The sequence below is a fragment of the Schistocerca americana genome, chromosome 2 (assembly GCF_021461395.2).
Source record: "Schistocerca americana isolate TAMUIC-IGC-003095 chromosome 2, iqSchAmer2.1, whole genome shotgun sequence".
Lineage (NCBI taxonomy): Eukaryota > Metazoa > Arthropoda > Insecta > Orthoptera > Acrididae > Schistocerca > Schistocerca americana.
Window position 1 is genome coordinate 103,773,066 of NC_060120.1, and position 23,924 is coordinate 103,796,989.

At 44.2% G+C, this 23,924-nt stretch overlaps 1 protein-coding gene across 1 annotated transcript in view; it reads left to right on the plus strand.

The window, feature by feature from the left end:
- The window catches only part of LOC124593813 (alpha-tocopherol transfer protein-like), a 211,744-nt gene that overhangs the window by 100,183 nt on the left and 87,637 nt on the right, over window positions 1-23,924 (plus strand). Inside the window, exon 2 of the mRNA XM_047132161.1 lies at window positions 4,635-4,729. Within this exon, the coding sequence (XP_046988117.1) occupies window positions 4,635-4,729 (95 nt within the window). The remainder of the gene's footprint in view (window positions 1-4,634; window positions 4,730-23,924) is intronic.

A 23,924-nucleotide genomic window follows, 5' to 3' on the forward strand; every position in this document is an offset into this window, starting at 1 on the left:
AAATGGAAAAAAGAACACATTGACACCGGTGTGTCAGACCCACCATACTTGCTCCGGACACTGCGAGAGGGCTGTACAAGCAATGATCACACGCACGGCACAGCGGACACACCAGGAACCGCGGTGTTGGCCGTCGAATGGCGCTAGCTGCGCAGCATTTGTGCACCGCCGCCGTCAGTGTCAGCCAGTTTGCCGTGGCATACGGAACTCCATCGCAGTCTTTAACACTGGTAGCATGCCGCGACAGCGTGGACGTGAACCGTATGTGCAGTTGACGGACTTTGAGCGAGGGCGTATAGTGGGCATGCGGGAGGCCGGGTGGACGTACCGCCGAATTGCTCAACACGTGGGGCGTGAGGTCTCCACAGTACATCGATGTTGTCGCCAGTGGTCGGCGGAAGGTGCACGTGCCCGTCGACCTGGGACCGGACCGCAGCGACGCACGGATGCACGCCAAGACCATAGGATCCTACGCAGTGCCGTAGGGGACCGCACCGCCACTTCCCAGCAAATTAGGGACACTGTTGCTCCTGGGGTATCGGCGAGGACCATTCGCAACCGCCTCCATGAAGCTGGGCTACGGTCCCGCACACCGTTAGGCCGTCTTCCGCTCACGCCCCAACATCATGCAGCCCACCTCCAGTGGTGTCGCGACAGGCGTGAATGGAGGGACGAATGGAGACGTGTCGTCTTCAGCGATGAGAGTCGCTTCTGCCTTGGTGCCAATGATGGTCGTATGCATGTTTGGCGCCGTGCAGGTGAGCGCCACAATCAGGACTGCATAGGACCGAGGCACACAGGGCCAACACCCGGCATCATGGTGTGGGGAGCGATCTCCTACACTGGCCGTACACCACTGGTGATCGTCGAGGGGACACTGAATAGTGCACGGTACATCCAAACCGTCATCGAACCCATCGTTCTACCATTCCTAGACCGGCAAGGGAACTTGCTGTTCCAACAGGACAATGCACGTCCGCATGTATCCCGTGCCACCCAACGTGCTCTAGAAGGTGTAAGTCAACTACCCTGGCCAGCAAGATCTCCGGATCTGTCCCCCATTGAGCATGTTTGGGACTGGATGAAGCGTCGTCTCACGCGGTCTGCACGTCCAGCACGAACGCTGGTCCAACTGAGGCGCCAGGTGGAAATGGCATGGCAAGCCGTTCCACAGGACTACATCCAGCATCTCTACGATCGTCTCCATGGGAGAACAGCAGCCTGCATTGCTGCGAAAGGTGGATATACACTGTACTAGTGCCGACATTGTGCATGCTCTGTTGCCTGTGTCTATGTGCCTGTGGTTCTGTCAGTGTGATCATGTGATGTATCTGACCCCAGGAATGTGTCAATAAAGTTTCCCCTTCCTGGGACAATGAATTCACTGTGTTCTTATTTCAATTTCCAGGAGTGCATATAAATGACCTGGGTGGCAATCTGAGCAGTTCTCTTAGGTTGTTCGCAGATGATGCTGTAATTTACCGTCTAGTAAGGTCATCCGAAAACCAGTATCAGTTGCAAAGCGATTTAGAAAAGATTGCTGTATGGTGTGGCAGGTGGCAGTTGACGCTAAATAACGAAAAGTGTGAGGTGATCCACATGAGTTCCAAAAGAAATCCGCTGGAATTCGATTACTCGATAAATAGTACAATTCTCAAGGCTGTCAATTCAGCTAAGTACCTGGGTGTTAAAATTACGAACAACTTCAGTTGGAAAGACCACATAGATAATATTGTGGGGAAGGCGAGCCAAAGGTTGCGTTTCATTGGCAGGACACTTAGAAGATGCAACAAGTCCACTAAAGAGACAGCTTACACTACACTCGTTCGTCCTCTGTTGGAATATTGCTGCGAGGTGTGGGATCCTTACCAGGTGGGATTGACGGAGGACATCGAAAGGGTGCAGAAAAGGGCAGCCCTTTTTGTATTATCACGTAGTAGGGGAGAGAGTGTGGCAGATATGATACGCGAATTGGGATGGAAGTCATTACAGCAAAGACGTTTTTCGTCGCGGCGAGATCTATTTACGAAATTTCAGTCATCAACTTACTCTTCCGAATGCGAAAATATTTTGTTGAGCCCAACCTACATAGGTAGGAATGATTATCAAAATAAAATAAGAGAAATCAGAGCTCGAACATAAAGGTTTAGGTGTTCGTTTTTTCCGCGCGCTGTTCGGGAGTGGAATGGTAGAGAGATAGTATGATTGTGGTTCGACGAACCCTCTGCCAAGCACTTAAATGTGAATTGCAGAGTAGTCATGTAGATGTAGATGTAGATGTAGTGGAGTGCTACGGGACTGTAACCTGGGGATTTCTGTGTGTACTAGGACTGCAGACTCGGGAAGTGCATTCATTTAAATGTCATGATTATTCACTAGTATCCGTAGCTCGTGGTCTTGCGGTAGCGTTCTCGTTTCCTACGCGCGGGGTCTCGGTTTCGATTCCCGGCGTGGTCAGGGATTTTCTCTGCCTCGTGATGACTGGGTGTTGTGTGTCTTTAATCATCATTGACTCTCAAGTCGCCGAAGTGGCGTCAACCAAAAAGGACTTGCAATACGGGGGCCGAACTCAGCCGCGTGGGGCCTCCCGGCCAACATCATTTCAGTAGTAAACATCATTTTATTTTATTGTTCAGTTTCCGTTTGTTATCTCTCGTACCCTTCAAGTCACTAGGTCAGCATCCATATTCGTCTTTGGAAATGGCGGCTTCAGTTTAGGAGTATCTGACTCCCTTCTCCACTACGACGTGGTTGGAGCTTGCTTCAAATGCGGTATTTACCTGCAGCAAGGAACAATAAATTAACAAGGCTGTTGTAATACAACGCATAAAAAATGTTATTCAATGTATTTGCTAAACATTTATGATCGGATCTCATAGTCCATAATGTATTCAAGTATAAGTACAGTTACTTCTGGTAAACAATTAACAATCCGCACACACTGACAACGTAACATTTCGTTAGGCATTTTCAGTGACAGAACTCTGGGGTCACTGAGGTTTCCAGCACTCTGAAACAGAAAACAGTCGACACTAGAGATGGGCAAACTCGTTCATGCTTGGGAACTAGTCCACTGGTGATCGCTCTATTTTGGGAACCGTTCATTTTTACTCGTTCACTGTTCATTTGCGCTTGGTATACGGTTCTCATGAAAAATTGAAAATTAATAGCATAGGTGACTGAAGATGGAAGGCGCCAAGAGGGGGCACTTGTCTCCGCCCTGGAGTACAGAGTTTTTATTCATAACAGAGTTCTCGCACACTTGTAATTTTCGTAATTCTACAAAACCTCTCGTTTAGCCAACTGTACTTATGAGGCTGATCGCAGTGAACTGGTGTAAAATGGCTTACGAAAAACCGGCCCCGAGTACAGACTGCTCGCCAATTACGCGCGATTTGTTGACCGCTACGAGCAGAATAGATAAACATGTAATAATTAGGCAGTGAAAAAATAACAAATAAGCTAATGCAAACAACAACTTCCGATTTTTCGTGCGCCACCCTGTACCACTGAAATAATATTGTAGAAGTTATCATACTCTCTTTACAAAATGTGATACCAGACATTCGATTGTGGAACGCGGACTTCATTCGGTTGTAAGTCTGTCTGCCTTCCATAACAATACTCTCTTTTATACTGTATTAAAAAAAAAAAAAAAAAAAAAAAAAGACGGAAAGTGGCCACTCGTGTGTGCCGTGCTGACTTCCTTTGCATGTGTAATAACAAAAAATCTTGCCTTTTTACAAGTATTTCTTCTGCTGTTTATCGAAATAGTGAATAAGCTAATATGTTGTTTTGTTACCTGAAAAGATGTATGTATTACATACCACGTAATTTTATGTAATTTACGTAATTATAAAATACATTTTAATTACCGGTCATGGACGCTGAATAGAATACGAAAAGAACCAGAAGTTCAGAGGTCAAAAAAGGTTTGAAGCAGATCTAGAATGGGCGTGCGCAGCGAACGAAGCGAACAACTCTAAACTGAACTGAACTATGAGCAGTCGGCAGTGGAACTGCGATGAGTCGCCAAGCGAAGGAGGACGAGTCCGGCCGAGCGAGGCCGAGACAAATGGGAACGGGACCGAGGCTCGAACGAGACCGGCTGACGTGCCGTTGCGGGAACGAGACCGACCGTTTCCCGTTCCCGTCAACTGTCAGTGGAAAGCCGCGACCGAAGTGAACTATCAAAGACCGTTCCTTGGACTTCGTTCATCGCTCGTTCCGTTCATCTTGATGAACCGTTCCTTTGGACCCGTATGTTCGCAAATGACCCATCTCTAGTCCACACGAAGTGTTCCGAATGGTGTCGACTTTTAACGATCAGTACTTGGTCGGCCGGCGGCTAGCTTATCACGTCCTTACCATATCTATTATATAGAGAGCAGGTAACATACTAATTTAGGTAGTTTACCAGTTAATAATAAGATTGGTACACATGGTGCCCCGTGTCACCACACAATGTGGTATTGGCCTTAGAGCAAAAGAATTGGGCAACCACTGCTTTAGACCCAACAGGTAAAACCACTTAGTGTGTTCGAAGGAACTAAGGACTCGGAACCTTCCAGACAAAAATGCTGCACTATTTTTATGTTGTGGTGGTTCTGACGCCTGTGACTTGCTCGTTTCAGAGCGTCCCGACGTGGAACTCAGCTGCCTGGAGGACTGGTATCTGCTGCGTTTCCTGCGCTGCAAGCTGTACGACCCCACACAGGCTCTCCGTCTGGTGAGTACACCAATCTACATCTACATCTACGTCATACTCCGCAAGCGATCTAATGGTGTGTGTCGGATGCAACTAACAGATCCCCCTACCCTGTTCCACTCGCGAATGGCTCGTGTGAGGAATAACTGTCGGTAAGCTCCCCCCCCCCCACCCCCCCATGAACCATGGACCTTACTGTTGGTGGGGAGGCTAGCGTGCCTCAGCGATACAGATAGCCGTACCGTAGGTGCAACCACAACGGAGGGGTATCTGTTGAGAGGCCAGACAAACGTGTGGTTCCTGAAGAGGGGCAGCAGCCTTTTCAGTAGTTGCAGGGGCAACAGTCTGGATGATTGACTGATCTGGCCTTGTAACACTAACCAAAACGGCCTTGCTGTGCTGGTACTGCGAACGGCTGAAAGCAAGGGGAAACTACGGCCGTAATTTCTCCCGAGGGCATGCAGCTTTACTGTATGGTTAAATGATGATGGCGTCCTCTTGGGTAAAATATTCCGGAGGTAAAATAGTCCCCCATTCGGATCTCCGGGCGGGGACTACTCAAGAGGATGTCGTTATCAGGAGAAAGAAAACTGGCGTTCTACGGATCGGAGCGTGGAATGTCAGATCCCTTAATCGGGGAGGTAGGTTAGAAAATTTAAAAAGGGAAATGGATAGGTTAAAGTTAGATATAGTGGGAATTAGTGAAGTTCAGTGGCAGGAGGAACAAGACTTCTGGCCAGGTGACTACAGGGTTATAAACACAAAATCAAATTGGGGTAATGCAGGAGTAGGTTTAATAATGAATAGGAAAATAGGAATGCGGATAAGCTACTACAAACAGCATAGTGAACGCATTATTGTGGCCAAGATAGATACGAAGCCCACGCCTACTACAGTAGTACAAGTTTATATGCCAACTAGCTCTGCAGATGACGAAGAAATTGAAGAAATGTATGATGAAATAAAAGAAATTGTTCAAATAGTGAAGGATGACGAAAATTTAATAGTCATGGGTGACTGGAATTCGGTAGTAGGAAAAGGGAGAGAAGGAAACGTAAGGTGAATATGCATTGGAGCTAAAAAATGAAAGAGGAAGCCGCCTGATAGAATTTTGCACACAGCTCAACTTAATCATGGCTAACACTTGGTTCAAGAATCATAAAAGAAGGCTGTATACATGGAAGAAGCCTAGAGATACTGGCAGGTTTCAGATAGATTATCTAATGGTAATACAGAGATTTAGGAACTAGGTTTTAAATTGTAAGACATTTCCAGGGGCAGATGTGGACACTGACCTCAATCTATTGGTTATGACCTGTAGATTAAAACTGAAGAAACTGCGAAAAGGTGGGAATTTAAGGAGATGGGACCTGGATAAACTGACCAAACCAGAGGTTGTACAGAGTTTCAGTGAGAGCATAAGGGAACAATTGACAGGAATGGGGGAAAGAAATACAGTAGAAGACGAATGGGTAGCTTTGAGGGATGAAATAGTGAAGGCAGCAGAGGATCAAGTACGTAAAAAGACGAGGGCTAGTAGAAATCCTTGGGTGACAGAAGATATATCGAATTTAATTGATGAGAGGAGAAAATATAAAACTGCAGTAAATGAAGCATGCAAAAAGGAATACAAACGTCTCAAAAATGAGATCGACAGGAAGTGCAAAATGGCTAAGCAGAGATGGCTAGAGGACAAATGTAAGGATGTAGAGGCTTATCTCACTAGGGTTAAGATAGATACAGCCTACAGGAAAATTAAAGAGACCTATGGAGATAACCACGTGCATGAACATCAAGAGCTCAGATGGAAACCCAGTTCTAAGCAAAGAGGGGAAAGCAGAACGGTGGAAGGAGTATATAGAAGGTCTATACAAGGGCGATGTACTTGAGGACAATATTATGGAAATGGAAGAGGATGTAGATGAAATGGGAGATAGATACTGCGTGAAGAGTTTGACAGAGTACTGGAAGACCTGAGTCGAAACAAGGCTCCCGGAGTAGACAACATTCCATTGGAACTACTGACGGCCTTGGGAGAGCCAGTCCTGACAAAACTCTACCATCTGGTGAGCAAGATGTATCAGGCAGGCGAAATACCCTCAGACTTCAAGAAGAATATAATAATCCCAATTCCAAAGAAAGCAGATGTTGACAGGTGTGAAAATTACCGAACTATCAGTTTAATAAGTCACGGCTGCAAAATACTAACGCGAATTCTTTACAGACGAATGGAAAAACTGATAGAAGCCGACCTCGGGGAAGATCAGTTTGGATTCCGTAGGAATGTTGGAACACGTGAGGCAATACTGACCCTACGGCACATCTTAGAAGCTAGATTAAGGAAGGGCAAACCTACGTTTCTAGCATTTGTAGAGTTAGAGAAAGCTTTTGACAATGTTGACTGGAATACTCTCTTTCAAATTCTGAAGGTGGCAGGGGTAAAATACAGGGAGCGAAAGGCTATTTACAATTTGTACAGAAACCAGATGGCAGTTATAAGAATCGAGGGGCATGAAAGGGAAGCAGTGGTTGGGAAGGGAGTGGTACAGGGTTGTAGCCTATCCCCGATGTTATTCAATCTGTATATTGAGCGAGCAGTGAAGGAAACAAAAGAAAAATTCGGAGTAGGTATTAATATCCATGGAGAAGAAATAAAAACTTTGAGGTTCGCCGATGGCATTGTAATTCTGTCAGAAACAGCAAAGGACTTGGAAGAGCAGTTGAACGGAATGGATAGTGTCTTGAAAGGAGAATATAAGACGAACATCAACAAAAGCAAAACGAGGATAATGGAATGTAGTCGAATTAAGTCGGGTGATGCTGAGGGAATTAGATTAGGAAATTAGACAATTAAAGTAGCAAAGGAGTTTTGCTATTTGGGAAGCAAAATAACTGATAATGGTCGAAGTAGAGAAGATATAAAATGTAGACTGGCAATGGCAAGGAAAGCGTTTCTGAAGAAGAGAAATTTGTTAACATCGAGTATGGATTTAAGTGTCAGGAAGCCATTCTGGAAGTATTTGTATGGAGTGTAGCCATGTATGGAAGTGAAACATGGACGATAAATAGTTTGGACAAGAAGAGAACAGAAGCTTTTGAAATGTGGTGCTACAGAAGAATGCTGAGGATTAGATGGGTAGATCACATAACTAATGAGGAAGTATTGAATAGGATTGGGGAGAAAAGAAGTTTGTGGCACAACGTGACTAGAAGAAGGGATCGGTTGGTAGGACATGTTCTGAGGCATCAAGGGATCACCAGTTTAGTGCTGAAAGGCAGCGTGGAGGGTAAAAATCGCAGAGGGAGACCAAGAGATGAATACACTAAGCAGATTCAGAAGGATGAAGTCTGCAGTAGGCACTGGGAGATGAAGAGGCTCGCACAGGATAGAGTAGCATGGAGAGCTGCATCAAACCAGTCTCAGGACTGCAGACCACAACAACAACAACAACAACAAGCTTTTGTATTGTTCGGGGTCAACAGCCAGAGCTTGCACCATTCATCAGTCCTCTGCAGGTCATTCTGCAAATCGATGCTGTCTTCTGCGTTGCTGCCTGTCAGACACGGAGGAGGGACAGGAGCGGACCCAGTCTGGTAGGAGGGCCTTGCTACCGTTTGGCTGCATGGTCGGTAAATGTGGTTGTGGTTTTCGTGGGGCTTCCTCTTCATCCCTTTAGGCGAATAGCACGCTATTATTTTGCCTGGTCAGAAACACGGCACACAAAAGTCACGAGCACATACAAAAAATTTTACTAGATTCGTAATTAAAAGATATGCACGTCGATCCTCCACTTATCCGGAGATATTGTGCCTCAAGGAAGAGATCTGGTCACAGAGACAAGTGTGAGGTCCCATACGGGGAAAGATTCACCAAATACAAAACCTGCACAGTTTTGCAATTTAATGAGAGAAGGGAAAAGAGAACCATTACGACGTGATCCTTCATATTACATCTACGAAATTGCTGGTTTAAAAGTTTTAGGGGCTGCATCTATTTCTGACTTTGTAGTTACTTGATTACTTTGATAACTGGGGAAGACGTGACTTCTTTCATACTCAAGTAACGTGGAGGGAGCGGGGGGGGGGGGGGGGGGGGAGAGGGCAATTAAAACCAACTTTCTCCACGACAACAAGCGTGGGCTTGTACAACAGCGATAATCCAATATTATTGAGATGTGTGTCCCCAAAAGATTGGGGTGCAATATCCCATCGAAACATTTTGAAAAGCTTGATGATAGCGTTATGTTATTCAGCAAGTGATCTGAACATTCAATATAACTGCTATTTGTCTTGATCGCAGTTACAATTATGATGACCAGTTTCGATTGCTGAACAACCATTCTGATTCAAAAACTTAGCTGCAGCTACTTAGTCAACGTACATTTAAAGCACATACACGGCCCTGAAAATATTCGTAAGACTGACACGGAATTGACCCTTGTCAACGAGCAGGAGAACTGCCCACACAGAAAATGCTGGAAATCGTGATTTGATGAACCAATCGATTGCTGTCACTTGTGTGTAAATGTACATGTCCCGCGTGTCCTGCCTCAAATCTTCGCTGTCATTACGCTTGTTTAAGTAGTTCTAAGTTCTAGGAGACTGATGACCATAGATGTTAAGTCCCATAGTACTCAGAGCCATTTGAACCATTACGTTTGAGTGAGTGAGAGCAGCGGAACCGTTTAGTGATCCGTTTACTTCAACACAAAATAGTGCTCACAGTAAAGCAGTGAGCGTCCGTTGTCGAGTGTTAGGCGAAGCACAATACGTGGAAAATGTGTGCGGAACTGTTTGCGCAAACGTTTAAGACTGAAAGCGCTTTCGTAAAACCTCCAGTAAAGTCTGCAATGTAAAAGTTAGTGGTAAAATGGCGCGAAACGGGCTTTGTAGCGAATAAGGACAGTAACTACCCGAAAAGAGCTCGAGGGAAACAAAGCTTGGATCAAAGTCCAACGGAATTTCAACATGGTTTATCTGTGAAAGTGGGAATTAAGGGATCGTCACATGGGAACGTCACCAAAAGAGACATACATTTGTATCCTTATAATTTACTGCTGTGTATGAGTTAAGGCATCCAGACGAACTTTCGCATATTGCTTTCTGAGTGAAGTAGAATCAAGACTTTTGGATCCTCAGTTTTTCATTTCTTCAGATAAGGCCTACCTCGGCCTGTCAGCGTATGTGAACTCGCAAAACATGCATCGTTATGTATCAGAAAATCCCCATCAGCACATAAAAGAATTGTTATTTGGTGTTGCAATGTGTGGTGTCTCCATCAGAACGCCATTCCTTGGCGAAACTGCTAATGTTAGCCGGCCGGAGTGGCCGTGCGGTTCTAGGCGCTACAGTCTGGAACCGAGCGACCGCTACGGTCGCAGGTTCGAATCCTGCCTCGGGCATGGATGTGTGTGATGTCCTTAGGTTAGTTAGGTTTCATTAGTTCTAAGTTCTAGGCGACTGATGACCTCAGAAGTTAAGTCGCATAGTGCTCAGAGCCAATGTTAACTGGTGTGTCAGAAACTTATTAATCAAAATGCGGATCATCTCATAGAAGACGAATGGTTGTATGGATATTTTCAGCAAGATGGACCAACAGCATGTAACACTCCCGGGGGTACTAATGGCGGGCTGGCTTTAAATGTTTGTCGCTTCTGACCCTGCGCCCTGTCCTCACCACGTACCTGATACGTGGCGGTCGTATTGTTCTGCTCCACACTGCTACTGGCTTGCCGGAAATTATGTAAGCGGGTTTCGGGAGCCACTTAACGTTTAACACAACACTGTCCTACGTCTGGTATGAACAGCTACATTCTGAGACAATAAGCAAATAGCAGATTGCACTGTTTACATCCTGAGTCCTAAGTGTTTATCCCAATTAACATTCTTGATGATTATCTGACCACAATGTCACTTGGACGAGCGTACGTGTAACCGACGCGACGCGTGTGATTGTTGATAATGCGGAAGCCGAATTTTCGGACGAAAATTCTTACGCTCGTCACGCAAACACAGATATCTGGTACCAGTCCTCCTTGTCACTAGCAATCATATAACGCTGTTCATGAATTTAAATTTTCAGTTCTCAGTTCTCACTTGTACAAGCGTGCACGTAACCGTAGCGGCGCGGCTGATTGTTGATGATGTGAAACGCGATGACCAAACGCACGTTCTCACGCTCGCTACAAGACACTGGCACTTGATTGCACTCTTTTGTGGTAACTATATTGCTAATTGACATTAGTTCATTCTGAGAGGCTGGACAGGGCGCGGGTGATTGATGTACGGTACGACTCGCAGACGGGCGGATACTCAAAAACGTTATCGGAGGAATTGCTGATATTTAATTACTTCTTTGCGCGCTTTTCACTAAAACCACTTCCATATCTCATTACTTCACTATAATAGCACTTGTAGCAACACTTGAACTTCCATAACAATGCATTTTACATGTAAAGCTACCGACAGCACAAGATAACAGCTCCTTGTCCCGTGCTCGACTCTGCAAAAGAAACGCGGCCGCTCGCAAAGATACTCCGCAACCAAGCCAGTGATATGACAATAGCTTACAAGCATACAGCGCCTTGTCAACAAAAAAAATGGCTTTGAGCACTATGGGACTTAACATCTGTGGTCATCAGTCCCCTAGAACTTAGAACTACTTAAACCTAACTAACCTAATGACATCACACACATCCATGCCCGAGGCAGGATTCCAACCTGCGACCGTAGCAGTCGCGCGGTTCCGGACTGCGCGCCTAGAACCGCTAGACCACCACGGCCGGCCCTTGTCAACCTTGTCGCGTTTGCGTGAGGTGTTCACTGAGGAGGGGACAATCATCGGAAGTCAGTGCAATTTCCTGGCCACCTCGCACGATCTCTCTCTGAGTGATTCTTACATATGGGGCAAACTGAAGGGACATGTGCACTCATATAATCTTCACACTCTGGAAGAACTACAGCAGAACACTGAAAACGCAATCGCTGCTGTATACCAGGACAGAGCTGATACGCGTGTCTCACTGTTTCATAAATCGAGCAGAGCGCTGTTCTGCATTAGCAGTGGACATTTCCAGCATCTGCTGTGATGTTAATTAACGAGGGTCAATCGAGCGTCAGTCTCACTTCATATATTATCCGGGGCAATTATATTTTGTCCACCCTTTAGGACAGAGTGCTGCACTGATTAAGACTTTCACCTCTAGCCGGTTTAATATACACTACTGGCCGTTAAAATTGCTACACCACGAAGATGACGTTCTACTGACGCGAAATTTAACCGGCATGAAGAAGATGCTGTGATATGCAAATGATTAGCTTTTCAGAGCGTTCACACAAGGTTGACGCCGGTGGCGACACCTACAACTGCTGACATGAGGAAAGTTTCCAACCGATTTCTTATACACAAACAGCAGTTGACCGGCGTTGCCTGGTGAAACGTTGTCGTGATGCCTCGTGTAAGATGGAGAAATGCGTACCATCACGTTTCGACTTTGATAAAGGTCGCATTGTAGCTTATAGCGATTGCGGTTTATTGTATCGCGACATTGCTGCCGCGTTGGTCGAGATCCAATGACTGTTAGCAGAATATGGAATTGGTAGGTTCAGGAGGGTAATACGGAACGCCGTGCTGGATCCCAACGGCCTCGTATCACTAGCAGTCGAGATGACAGGCATCTTATCCGCATGGCTGTAACGGATCGTGCAGCCACGTCTCGATCCCTGAGTCAACAGATGGGGACGTTTGCAAGACAACAACCATCTGCACGAACAATTCAACGACGTTTGCAGCAGCATGGACTATCAGCTCGGAGACCATGGCTGTGGTTACCCTTGACGCTGCATCACAGACAGGAGCGCGTCCTCAACGACGAACCTGGGTGCACGAATGGCAAAACGTCATTTTTTCAGATGAATCCAGGTTCTGTTTACAGCATCATGATGGTCGCCTCCGTGTTTGGCGACATCGCGGTGAACGCACATTGGAAGCGTCTACTGGTCATCGCCATATTGGTGTATCACGCGGCGTGATGGCATGGGGTGCCATTGGTTATACGTCTCGGTCACCTCTTGTTCGCATTGACAGCACTTCGAACAGTGGACGCTACATTTCAGATGTGTTACGACCCGTGGCTCTTCCCATCATTCGATCCCAGCGAAACCCTACATTTCAACAGGATAATGCATAACCGAATGTTACAGGTCCTGTACGGGCCTTTCTGGATACAGAAAATGTTCGACTGCTGCCCTGGCCAGCACATTCTCCAGATCTCTCACCAACTGAAAACGTCTGGTCAATGGTAGCCGAGCAACTGGCTCGTCACAATACACCAGTCACTACTCTTGATGAACTGTGGTATCGTGTTGAAGCTGCATGGGCAGCTGTAGCTGTACACGCCGACCAAGCTCTGTTTGACTCAATACCCAGGCGTATCAAGGCCGTTATTACGGCCAGAGGTGGTTGTTCTGGGTACTGATTTCTCAGGATCTATGCACCCAAAGCCGGCCAGAGTGGCCGAGCGGTTCTAGGCGCTTCAGTTTGGAATCGCGCGACCGCTACGGTCGCAGGTTCGAATCCTGCCTCGGGCATGGATGTGTGTGATGTCCTTAGGTTAGTTAGGTTTAAGTAGTTCTAAGTTCTAGGGGACTTATGACCTCAGAAGTTAAGTCTCATAGTGCCCAAAGCCATTTGAACCATTATGCACCCAAATTGCGTGAAAATGTAATCACATGTCAGTTCTAGCATAATATATTTGTCCAATGAATACCCGTTTATCATCTGCATTTCTTCTTGGTGTAGCAATTTTAATGGCCAGTAGTGTATATAAATCGCAACACTAAAAAATAATTAATATAGGGTAATGATATTTCTGGAATACACCTCTTTAGGTAACATATTTAAGTGGTTAACATTGCAAGATCATAGGTTAATGTAAGTGGGGGATAAGCCAATGCAAATGTGAAATGCTGGTACATTAAAAACTGGCTTAACCGCCAGAATGTTGAATGCAAACATGCAAACGTGCATGCATTGTGTTGCACATGTGCCGGATGTTTTTGTGGGATAGAGTTCCGTGACTCTTGCACTTGGTCGGTCAATGGAGGTGCAGTTAGTGCTGTTTGTGGATGGTGTTGCCGTCCGATAATATCCCACATGTGCTCGATAGGAGACAGATCTGGTGACAGAGCAGGGCAAGGCAACATGCCAACATTCTGTAGAGCATGCTGGGTTACAACAGCAGTATGTGGGCGAGCGTTATCCTGTTGGAAAACACCCCCTGGGATGCTGCTCATTAACGGCAGCACAACAGGTTGAATCACCAGACTAACGTACAATTTTGAAAGCAGGCTGCGTGAGCTAATTACGAGAGTGAGTTCTGTCATACAAAATCGCACTTCAAACCATAGCTCCAGATGTGGGTCCAGTATGTCTAGCATGCACACAGGATGGTTGCAGGCCCTCAACTGGCTTCCTCATAACCAGCATTCTGCCATCACTGGCATCGAGGCAGAACCAGCTTTCATAAGAAAACACAACAGACCTCCACCCTGCACTCCAATGAGCTCACGCACGACACTGCTGACGTCGCAAATGGCGGTGGTTTGGGGCCAGTGGAATGCACGCTACAGGGCGTCCGAATTAGAGCTGCCCTTGAAATAACCGATTTTTAAAGAGTTCTTTGTAACACTATGGTGTCAACTGCTGCTCCGATTGGTGCTACAGAATGCGCCAGAGCCATGCGCCGGACACAATAGCACATTTTGTAACTAAAAATGAAATTCCTCCAGCTGTACTTAAGATTTTTTATTTAGTTCGCTACTAGTTTCGGCGTTGCGTCAACACATCTTCAGGCCCGTACGCTTTGCTGAAATCACTTGTGCGTGGCTCAGTCTAGAATTCCGCGGTGATATCAACACGTGCTCCAGTCTAGAAGTCCGTGGTGAGATCAACACATGTTCCACCAGGTGTTGATCTCACGATTTCAGTAAAGCGTACGGGCCTGAAGATGGCGTTGACGCAACGCCGAAACTAGTAGCGAAGTAAATAAAAAATCTTAAGTACAGCTGGAGGAATTTCATTTTTAATAAAAATTATACCAGCTGTGTCCCACTTTCATCCAGTTTAAATGTGGGTATAAGAAAACATGGTCGTTCGGAGCCCAGTCTTCTTGCGACCTTACATTGTCGTGACCACCGCTGCCAGGAGTCATGTACAGTAACTACATTCCTGCCAAGGTTTTCTGCACTATCGCAGAAGGAACATTTAACCTGTCAGTCCTATTAGACAACCTCGTTCAAAGTCAGTGAGGTGATGATAATGGCTCCTTTGTCGTCTTAATGGCATTCTTGACTAACATCAACTTACCATATACAATCTGAAAAGTAACTAACGATCACGACCGTTAAGCGTGTGTTCAAGCAAACCTAATTTGCATCCTCATAGTGACGCTAACAGCGCCACCCTCATGCGATTGGCGCAAATTTGAATAGTCTTCTTTCAGATGCAGAAACACGCTAAGCAACCTTCGTTTGTGTCGCACAACTCCTTTTTGGTATTGTTTTTTTTTCCTTCAGTGTTTTTTCTTATTCCGTTTTTAAATATCACGTTCGCTGCCATCTATTGCAGTCTTTTTCTGAAATTACAAAAATTACTCCGGAAAATTAAAATTTTTCCAACTGTGAAAACATGTTCCAAGGTATAACGTGATCGTGTAACTAGGATCAAATATTCTGCTGACATTTAAAAATATTTCAGTCGATGAACTCTTGTCAATACTATATTGAGTTATCTATCTGTTACAAGTTTTGCACACACTCACCTCGCTGTTGAGCTCACGGGTCATGCATCGGTGGGAGGATGAGTGGCTGGAAGTGACTGACAATAAGCTCCGTATAGTCAAGCCCACAACGCGTGTGTGGTGTACTTCCTTTCAGCCCCATCGACGGGACGAGGTTCCCCTCACTCGGCTTCAAATAGGCCACAGCCCTATGACGCATGGCTTCCTGCTCCGGCGGGAGGACCCTCCAATGTGTGGTGCTTGCGGCGTCCAGGTCACTGTGCGTCACGTTTTATTGGATTGCGTTTTATTTTCTGACCAGCGGGTCGCGGCTGACTTGCCAGCGGACCTGCCATCTCTTTTAGGCAACACTCGGACGAATGTGGTTAAAGTTTTAAAGTTCTGTTTTTAGAAAGATTTTAGGGAGAGGATTTTAATTTGCTCACTGTGTGACAAGCTCGCCCATATTTTATGTAAGTGGCCAGCCAATAACAATTTCCTGTGACATTCTTGTTGCTACGTTTCCCCTTTCCTTAAGTTTTACTTTCTTATGTAGCATTTTCCTTCTTTTCCAGCTTTCTTTGAGTGTGTGCTTTAGTTTTCTTAGGTCTGTCCACATTCGTTCCTTTTAATGTGTGTCAGGGCGCTGATGCCCTCGATGTTGAGCGCCCATAAGCCCCAACACACCACCACCACCACCACAAGTTAAATACATTTTGAAACTGAAGCTACTGGAAACGAACACAAAGTTACATTTTGAAGATATATTAAATTGGTAAGACAGTAACGAAACTCAATTAATTTGCAAATATACCACGGTCCACTCCAAATACCTGCTTCGATTTACAAGATGATGCACGACGGACGAAGTGTGGCTGAACCATCCACAAGTTATATAACTAGTTTTAAAACTATATAGAATCTTACTCGCCATAAAAATCTGAAACTGGAGAATTAAGAATATATTACAAATACGAGTAGCTTTAATCCACACATACTATAAAATGGACGTACATTAATGCTTGTGTGTGTGTGTGTGTGTGTGTGTGTGTGTGTGTGTGTGTGTGTGTGTTCCACACATCTTCCTAAACCACTGGGCCGATTTCAACCGAACCTGGTATAAATATCCCTTACTGTGAGACAACAATCGCGGAGGGGGGTATAAAGGCGTACCTATCATAGTTCAGGAGGTAACACTATTCGCAATAAATTTCGCAGACTGTATCCCCATATGACGGAGACACGACATCATGGACACTGAGATGCGTGAAAAACTGCCGCATTGTGCATGACGTTGAAGTTTATTGCTTCTTTTCTACTAACTTTATTCGCAACACATTTCTCTGACAGTATCCATACACAGGGTGTCCCAGCTATCTTGTCCACTCAAAATATCTCTGGAACAATAACAGCTATTGGAAAACGACTTTCACCGGTATCAACGTAGGTCTGGGGCCCATGAATGTACATATTTGGAAACATTCTAAAACGAAAGCATATGTGTTTTTTAACACCAACTTATGTTTTTTTAAATGGACCTCCTATATTTTTTCTTCAGCAATCCATAGCATGACAAAGCACATACACAATGGCGTTGATTGCATCGCAATATTCCCATTACAACCCGAGATATTAAGACGCGAAGTTGACGCTTGAAACACCCGACATGAGCTGCTAGCGCACGTCCTGAAACTCAGGCGTGAACCCCATGCTGCCCGTAATCGCGATGTGATTGACATGTGTAATCACACTTCCATACTTATCAAGAGGTCCGAAACGAATAATACGATCTGCTGCCATCCTGCATTAACGTCGTACATTCCAGCAAGTATTTATCCCATAGGCTAGGGGTGATGCGGTTCTGTAACATATCTGTGTACCGCAACGTTAGTCACAAAGTTAACTTCGTTTATCGTTAATCCGTTACTAAAAAGGTAATGCCGTTCAACGTTAAAACTTTACTTTACTGTAGATCTAGCGCAAGTGACAGTTAATCGTTCACTCGTCATAGTAAAATTCATGTTGATGGTTGTAGTGAAACGAGCAGGTGAACTAAAAGTTTTACCGTTGTTTCGGACCTCTTGATAAGTATGGAGGTGTGATTACACATGTCAATCACATCGCGATTACGGGCAGCATGGGGTTCACGCCTGATCCTCAGGACGTGCGCTAGCAGCGCATGTCGAGTGTTTCAAGCGTCAACTTCGCGTCTCAATATCTCGGGATGTAATGGGAATATTGCGATGCAATCAACTCCATTGTGTATGTACTTTGTCATGCTATGGATTGCTGAAGAAAAAATATAGGAGATCCATTTAAAAAAAATATAAGTTTGTGTTAAAAAACACATATGCTTTCGTTTTAGAATGTTTCCAAATATGTACATTCATGGGCCCCAGCCCTACACTGATACCGGTGAAAGTCGTTTTCCAATAGCTGTTATTGTTCCAGAGATATTTTGAGTGGACAAGATAGCTGGGACACCCTGTATACAGCTGAAAGCGCCTATAAAATCATATCACTGTACAGGTATGACTCGTTTTTTTTAAAATCATCAATCTTTTGACTGGTTTGATGCGAACCGCCACAAATCCGTCTCCTGTGTCAACTTCTTCATCTGAGAGTAGCACTTGCAACCTATGTCCTCATTTATTTGCTAGATGTTTTCCAATCTCTATCTTTCTCAACCATTAAAGAAGCAGTGCTGCGAAACACGTTTTCCAATACAAAACATCAGCTTAAATTTTTTATAATGCGTAAATACTTGGACATCTATGAATTTTGGGCATTTGCCTATGCATTTATGCTGGGCATTTTCCCCAAATTATAAATGCCCAGGCATTTTACGCCACTAGGCAAGACCCCTGCAGCTCAGACAGCTCCCATCGTCCAGGACTGGTTTCGTGAACATGAGGATGAAGTGTCGCTTCTCCGCTGACGACCACAGCCAGCAGATCTCAATGTTATTGAGTCATTGTGGTGTACTTTGAAGGTAAGGGTGCGTGACCGCTGTCCACGCTATTTGAACTAGCCACTATTTTGCAGGAAAATTGTATAAGATTCACTTGAAAAGCATACAGGACCAATATTTATCCATTCAGAGGCGACTGGAAGTTTGAATGCCAGCAGTTTTCCTACACCGCACGGTTAGTAATATTATAGGTGTTGCCATATTCTGTTCACCCCATGTACAAACTACGTTCCTGAACAATGTATATTCTTCTCAACACGTACAGAGACCACTACAGGCATACAAACAGAAGAAAAAGGAAGATGATGAGCCCTTCAAAACGTAAACTTATTTACCATATATGGGAAACGTTTACGGTTCAAAATGGTTCAAATGGCTCTGAGCACTATGGGACTTAACAGCTACGGTCATCAGTCCCCTAGAACTTAGAACGGCTTAAACCTAACTAACCTACTGACAACACACAACACCCAGTCATCACGAGGCAGAGAAAATCCCTGACCCCGGCGGGAATCGAACCCGGGAACCCGGGCGTGGGAAGCGAGAACGCTACCGCACGACCACGAGCTCCGGACTGCGATGCAGGTATATGCAGGATTCCGTGTGAGTGCGGCGTATTGCATATAGGGCAAACGACGTGGACTGCTCAGGATCGCTCAGCACAAGCGGCACACTCGCCTCCTCCAAGCCAGCGAGTCTGCTATCGCCGAACACTGTATTTCTAATATTTATTCGATGAAAAACTGTAAAACAAAAATTGCAATCCATGCGTTATAATTTTGGAACTCCATCAATCGGAATGGCGGCTTCCAGTTGGGTTCTGCGTGGTTTCTTGTTGTAGAAAAACTTCGAACTCTGCGATTGTACGGTGTAAAGGCACGGAGGGGCACGGCGCAGTGTACCGTACCGTACCGTACCGTACTGAACTGCAGCAGAAGCACGTGCGCTCAAGCAGCACATGTGCAGCGATAACTGGGTATACCATGCAAAGGTCAGAAGGCTCTACACCGGAATATCGTGGCAGAAAGTTACAGACACCCGGCAGTTCGCCCGAAATTTCATCGAACAAGATTTCAGGTAATGGAAACACTGACAGTTACCACTAGAGGAAGAGAATGACTGTTGAGACACAGATGGAGTCATTCAAGTCATATAAGCACTCGTAAACACAAATGTGATGTGACATGCAATTGAAGTACCACTCAAATTCCTTCATCTAAAGCAGACGGCAGCCTTCACTCCAGTTGCCTCACCTAGGAAAGACATTCTACAGGGCGATTCTTATTAACTTTTAAAAACCCTCGTAGCGACGTAGACGATGCTGAGAAAAGTAATTTCCTGTAAGACACAGGGGGCCGCAAATGTCGGGAAATACCCCAAAAGCGGATGACAAATGCTGAACACGTGACGTCACATCCAAAATAAGGAGCATATTGTCGAGGGCATGCGTGAAGGGATGACTGAGCGGTGCAATAATTGCATTTGAGCAAACGGTGCAAATTTCGGACACCTTTTTAAAAATGTATATGTTGTAAATGTAGAAGTTACAAAGTCGTTGTCCTCGCTATAACCTTCCTTCCCGTCTTTTTTTGTTTACAGACATTTTGCAGTAAGGAAAACGTAGGTCATTTACTGGCAGTGACGCAATTGCGTTTACTTGTGACGCAATACTGTACTCAGCAATAAACCAGCGGAGACCGCGAGACCGATAAATACATTAATAAATTAATAGGTCAATGTAAGCACATAATTGTCTCACGCAATGAAAAAATACTGCCTGCTAGACGTATGACTCAAACCCTGACATCACCTCCCCCCCCCCTCCCCCCCCCCCCCTCTCCCGAGCTAAAAGTAGCGTACGCAGGCCCGGAACGGCACCGAAGTGAATACTTGACTTTGGTTGGCCAGATTAAATGTGACTGACCGATAGACACAGCCGCTGCTCGTGCGGCAAGCTACGTCAGCTGGTGACGTCACGTGTGCAACATTTACCATCCACTTCTGGGGTATTTCCCGAGATTTGTGGCCCCATGTGTCTCAACGTTATCTACGTCCATTCGGAGGTTTTTATATGTTAATAAATCAGTCTCTATAAAGCTGCTAAGACCACTTATACTGATATACTATTCAGATGTATGGGATCCTTATTAACAACTGGTGTGAGTGACACGAGAATCTAAATAGAAAATTAAGAAGACCTCGTAAATTGCGGAGTAGTACTACATAAACGTTCAGCTATCTCAACTAGTATACGTTCATAGGAATAAGCCACATGCCTCACAAAAACTTATAATATTTATGGGATCGCCTTCAGTGATTATCTACGAATAGACTTCAGCTTCTTATCTATTGAGATGGATTGTAGGGATATGATCAAGTTTCATCACTCATTCGTATAGAAGAAACTTTAATTCCACAATACATCGGTGGAGGCATCGACGAAGAAGCCATAAAGTACAGTACAATGGATACCAGCCTGTGCTATGTAACTTACAGGGTGATCAAAAAGTCAGTATAAATTTGAAAACTGAATAAATCACGAAATAATGTAGACAGAGAGGTACAAATTGAAACACATGCTTGGAATGACATGGGGTTTTATTAGAACCAAAAAAATACAAAAGGTCAAAAAATGTCCGACAGATGGCGCTTCATCTGATCAGAATAGCAATAATTAGCATAACAAAGTAAGACAAAGCAAAGATGATGTTCTTTACAGGAAATGCTCAATATGTCCACCATCATTCCTCAACAGTAGCTGTAGTCGAGGAATAATGTTGTGAACAGCACTGTGAAGCATGTCCGGAGTTATGGTGGGGCATTGGCGTCGGATGTTGTCTTTCAGCATCCCTGGAGAAGTCGGTCGATCACGATAAACTTGCGGCTTCAGGTAACCCCAAAGCCAATAATCGCAAGGACTGAGGTCCGGGGACCTGGGAGGCCAAGCGTGATTATCATGCGCATTCACTGACGTTTTTCTGTCCAGAGCCATCTGTCAGACATTTTGTGAACTTTGTTTCTTTTGTTCTAATAAAACCGCATGTCATTCCGAGCATGTGTGTCAATTTTTACCTATCTACATTATTCCGTGGTTTATTAAGTTTTCAAATTTATACTGACTTTTTGATCACCCGGTACATTAACTAACAGAGGATAAAAGTGCCTACAGTGATGTGCTTTGAAGTTGCAGTAGTACGTACTTTCTATACGAAGTACTGAGCTAACAATAAAGCTTAACAGAATCAGCGGAATAGTACGATGTAAAAACTTTCAGCCAACTAGCACCACTTAACAGTTTCATTACTGCACAAATTTATTCATAAGTCAAATTGATAACTTTATCAGTATATTTCAATTTGGCCAACTTGATAGACTGTTCTAGATAAATGCACTCTTACTGCGCCGATTCGTTTATGACAATAATGTTTGCGGATATCATCGACAGCAACGATACGATTGTTACTTTCATAGTAAGCAAACTCGGTACGGAGTCAACACGAGAGTTAACTCACACATTGTTAGGAATTATAAGGCTGTGACAGTGTTCGCTTTTCCATCGGTGACATTTTTCTGCCCTTATCTTTTTATATTTAGCAGAGGAAAAGAACTTACCATATCTAACTTCTTTCCGCTACATTCAATGGGTCGAACTTACATACAATAGGGAAGATAGTCAAACCTCTATCTAGAGGTGTTGATTTAGCTTGTGCCTTATCTATGGATGGCATCAGCAGAACAAACACATGACTTCCCATAAATTACGCAATGGGTTTTTGCCCGAATTTTCATAGCCAAACGAAGAGTGGCAAATGGACAAATGGGCGTTAAACTGACCATCTTCAGGTCGTGGTAATCACGAAAAATTAGCGCTCTGAGGGGAAATCTAAACATTTCACGAATACCTGCTGCTAGGTACATTAACGAAGTGTCAAAAATTCTTGCTCTTAAATAGTTGCATTAGTTTGATATTTTACTGTGAAAATGGTCTTATTCGAATCAAGTAGTAAATTCAGGACACACTGAGAATATACGACGTTACGGAAGTAAGTGAGGCGTTAATAAGATCACACTTTCTGAACGAAACCTGGAAACAAAAAATAGTTAAACATTGGTCAAAAGATTTGTCTAAAACCAAGAAATAAAACAGGTTAGAAAAACATTTGACGCGCCGTTGAATTGTGCTCGAACTTATTTACAGCAAATGAGGTAAGTCAAGTATTTCTCTAATCTGTTTCATTTCTTACTTTTAGGCGAATCATTTTACGAAACATTTAACAGATTTTTTTCAAAATTATTTTGTTGTCTCTTCTAATTTCACAGCAAGAAAATATTCTTGCAAAAAATCACGCTTCCAGAAAACGGATCTAATGAAACAGAGAAAAATATATGCAAAATAAAACAGATCTCCCTGTTGCTGCCCGGGCCTTCAGCATGACTCGTTCTAGGAGCAGTTAAAATGGGAAAATTCCCGTCCTAGTTTGCACACAAAGGCTGCGAAGACAATGCTGAGGCCTTTGACGTTGAGACATGCTTGCTCTGTTTCATTGCACTTTATAAACTGACGAGCTGGAAATGCGATGTTAATCAGTCACAAAACAAAGTCATGGACTTCCATCAGCGGCTGAACACAAAGAAAAGGAAGCAGAACGTTTGCTTAAACAATAACATGATTTATAGAATTTCTTGGTTTATTGCAACGTTTGTACTGCCTGTTCTCCTGTGGGTTTCATAAAAACACTAAGCCTGAATGACATGGCAAATTCCCTCCTAACTGAGACTATATGTAGTACTTTTACTTCTAATAAACAGTGCTGGTTATCGTCAACAATTAAGCTACTGTAATTTACACTGGTACACTCGCTACACAATAGAACGACGATCCTTCATTATCTTCTGTACTAGAAACGTCTCTCGTAGTGGACGATGTAAACGTGTTTACAAGTCGTTGGGACGATAAAGAAGAATAATTCCGCATCATCTTTTGAGTTGATTTTCAACTGACAGATTGCTCGCAAGTGGTGAATGAATTGCGCCATAAAAAGAAAAGGGTTTGCCATAGTCTTTCAGATTTTGGCAAAAGGAAGCAAATTCAATCGATATAAACATCTATTCAAAGAATTTACAATAGTGGATTTGGTAATTTTGAATTCACCGGTGTAGATAGCCTTAACACACTGAAATTTGTTTGATCTACGTTGGCACAAAAGTTGGTCACTCTTTATTATTCGTACCGTTATTGATCGCTATCACAGCCTATAACACATTTTTTGAAGTTAGAAGAATAGCACGCACTGAAATTTGTTTGATCTACGTTGGCACAAAAGTTGATCACTCTTTATTATTCGTACCGTTATTGATCGCTATCACAGCCTATAACACATTTTTTGAAGTTAGAAGAATAGCATAAATACAGAAGACAAAACTTACAGTTCGGGGTCTTCGTAGCAGTTTCCACTTAAAACTTCAT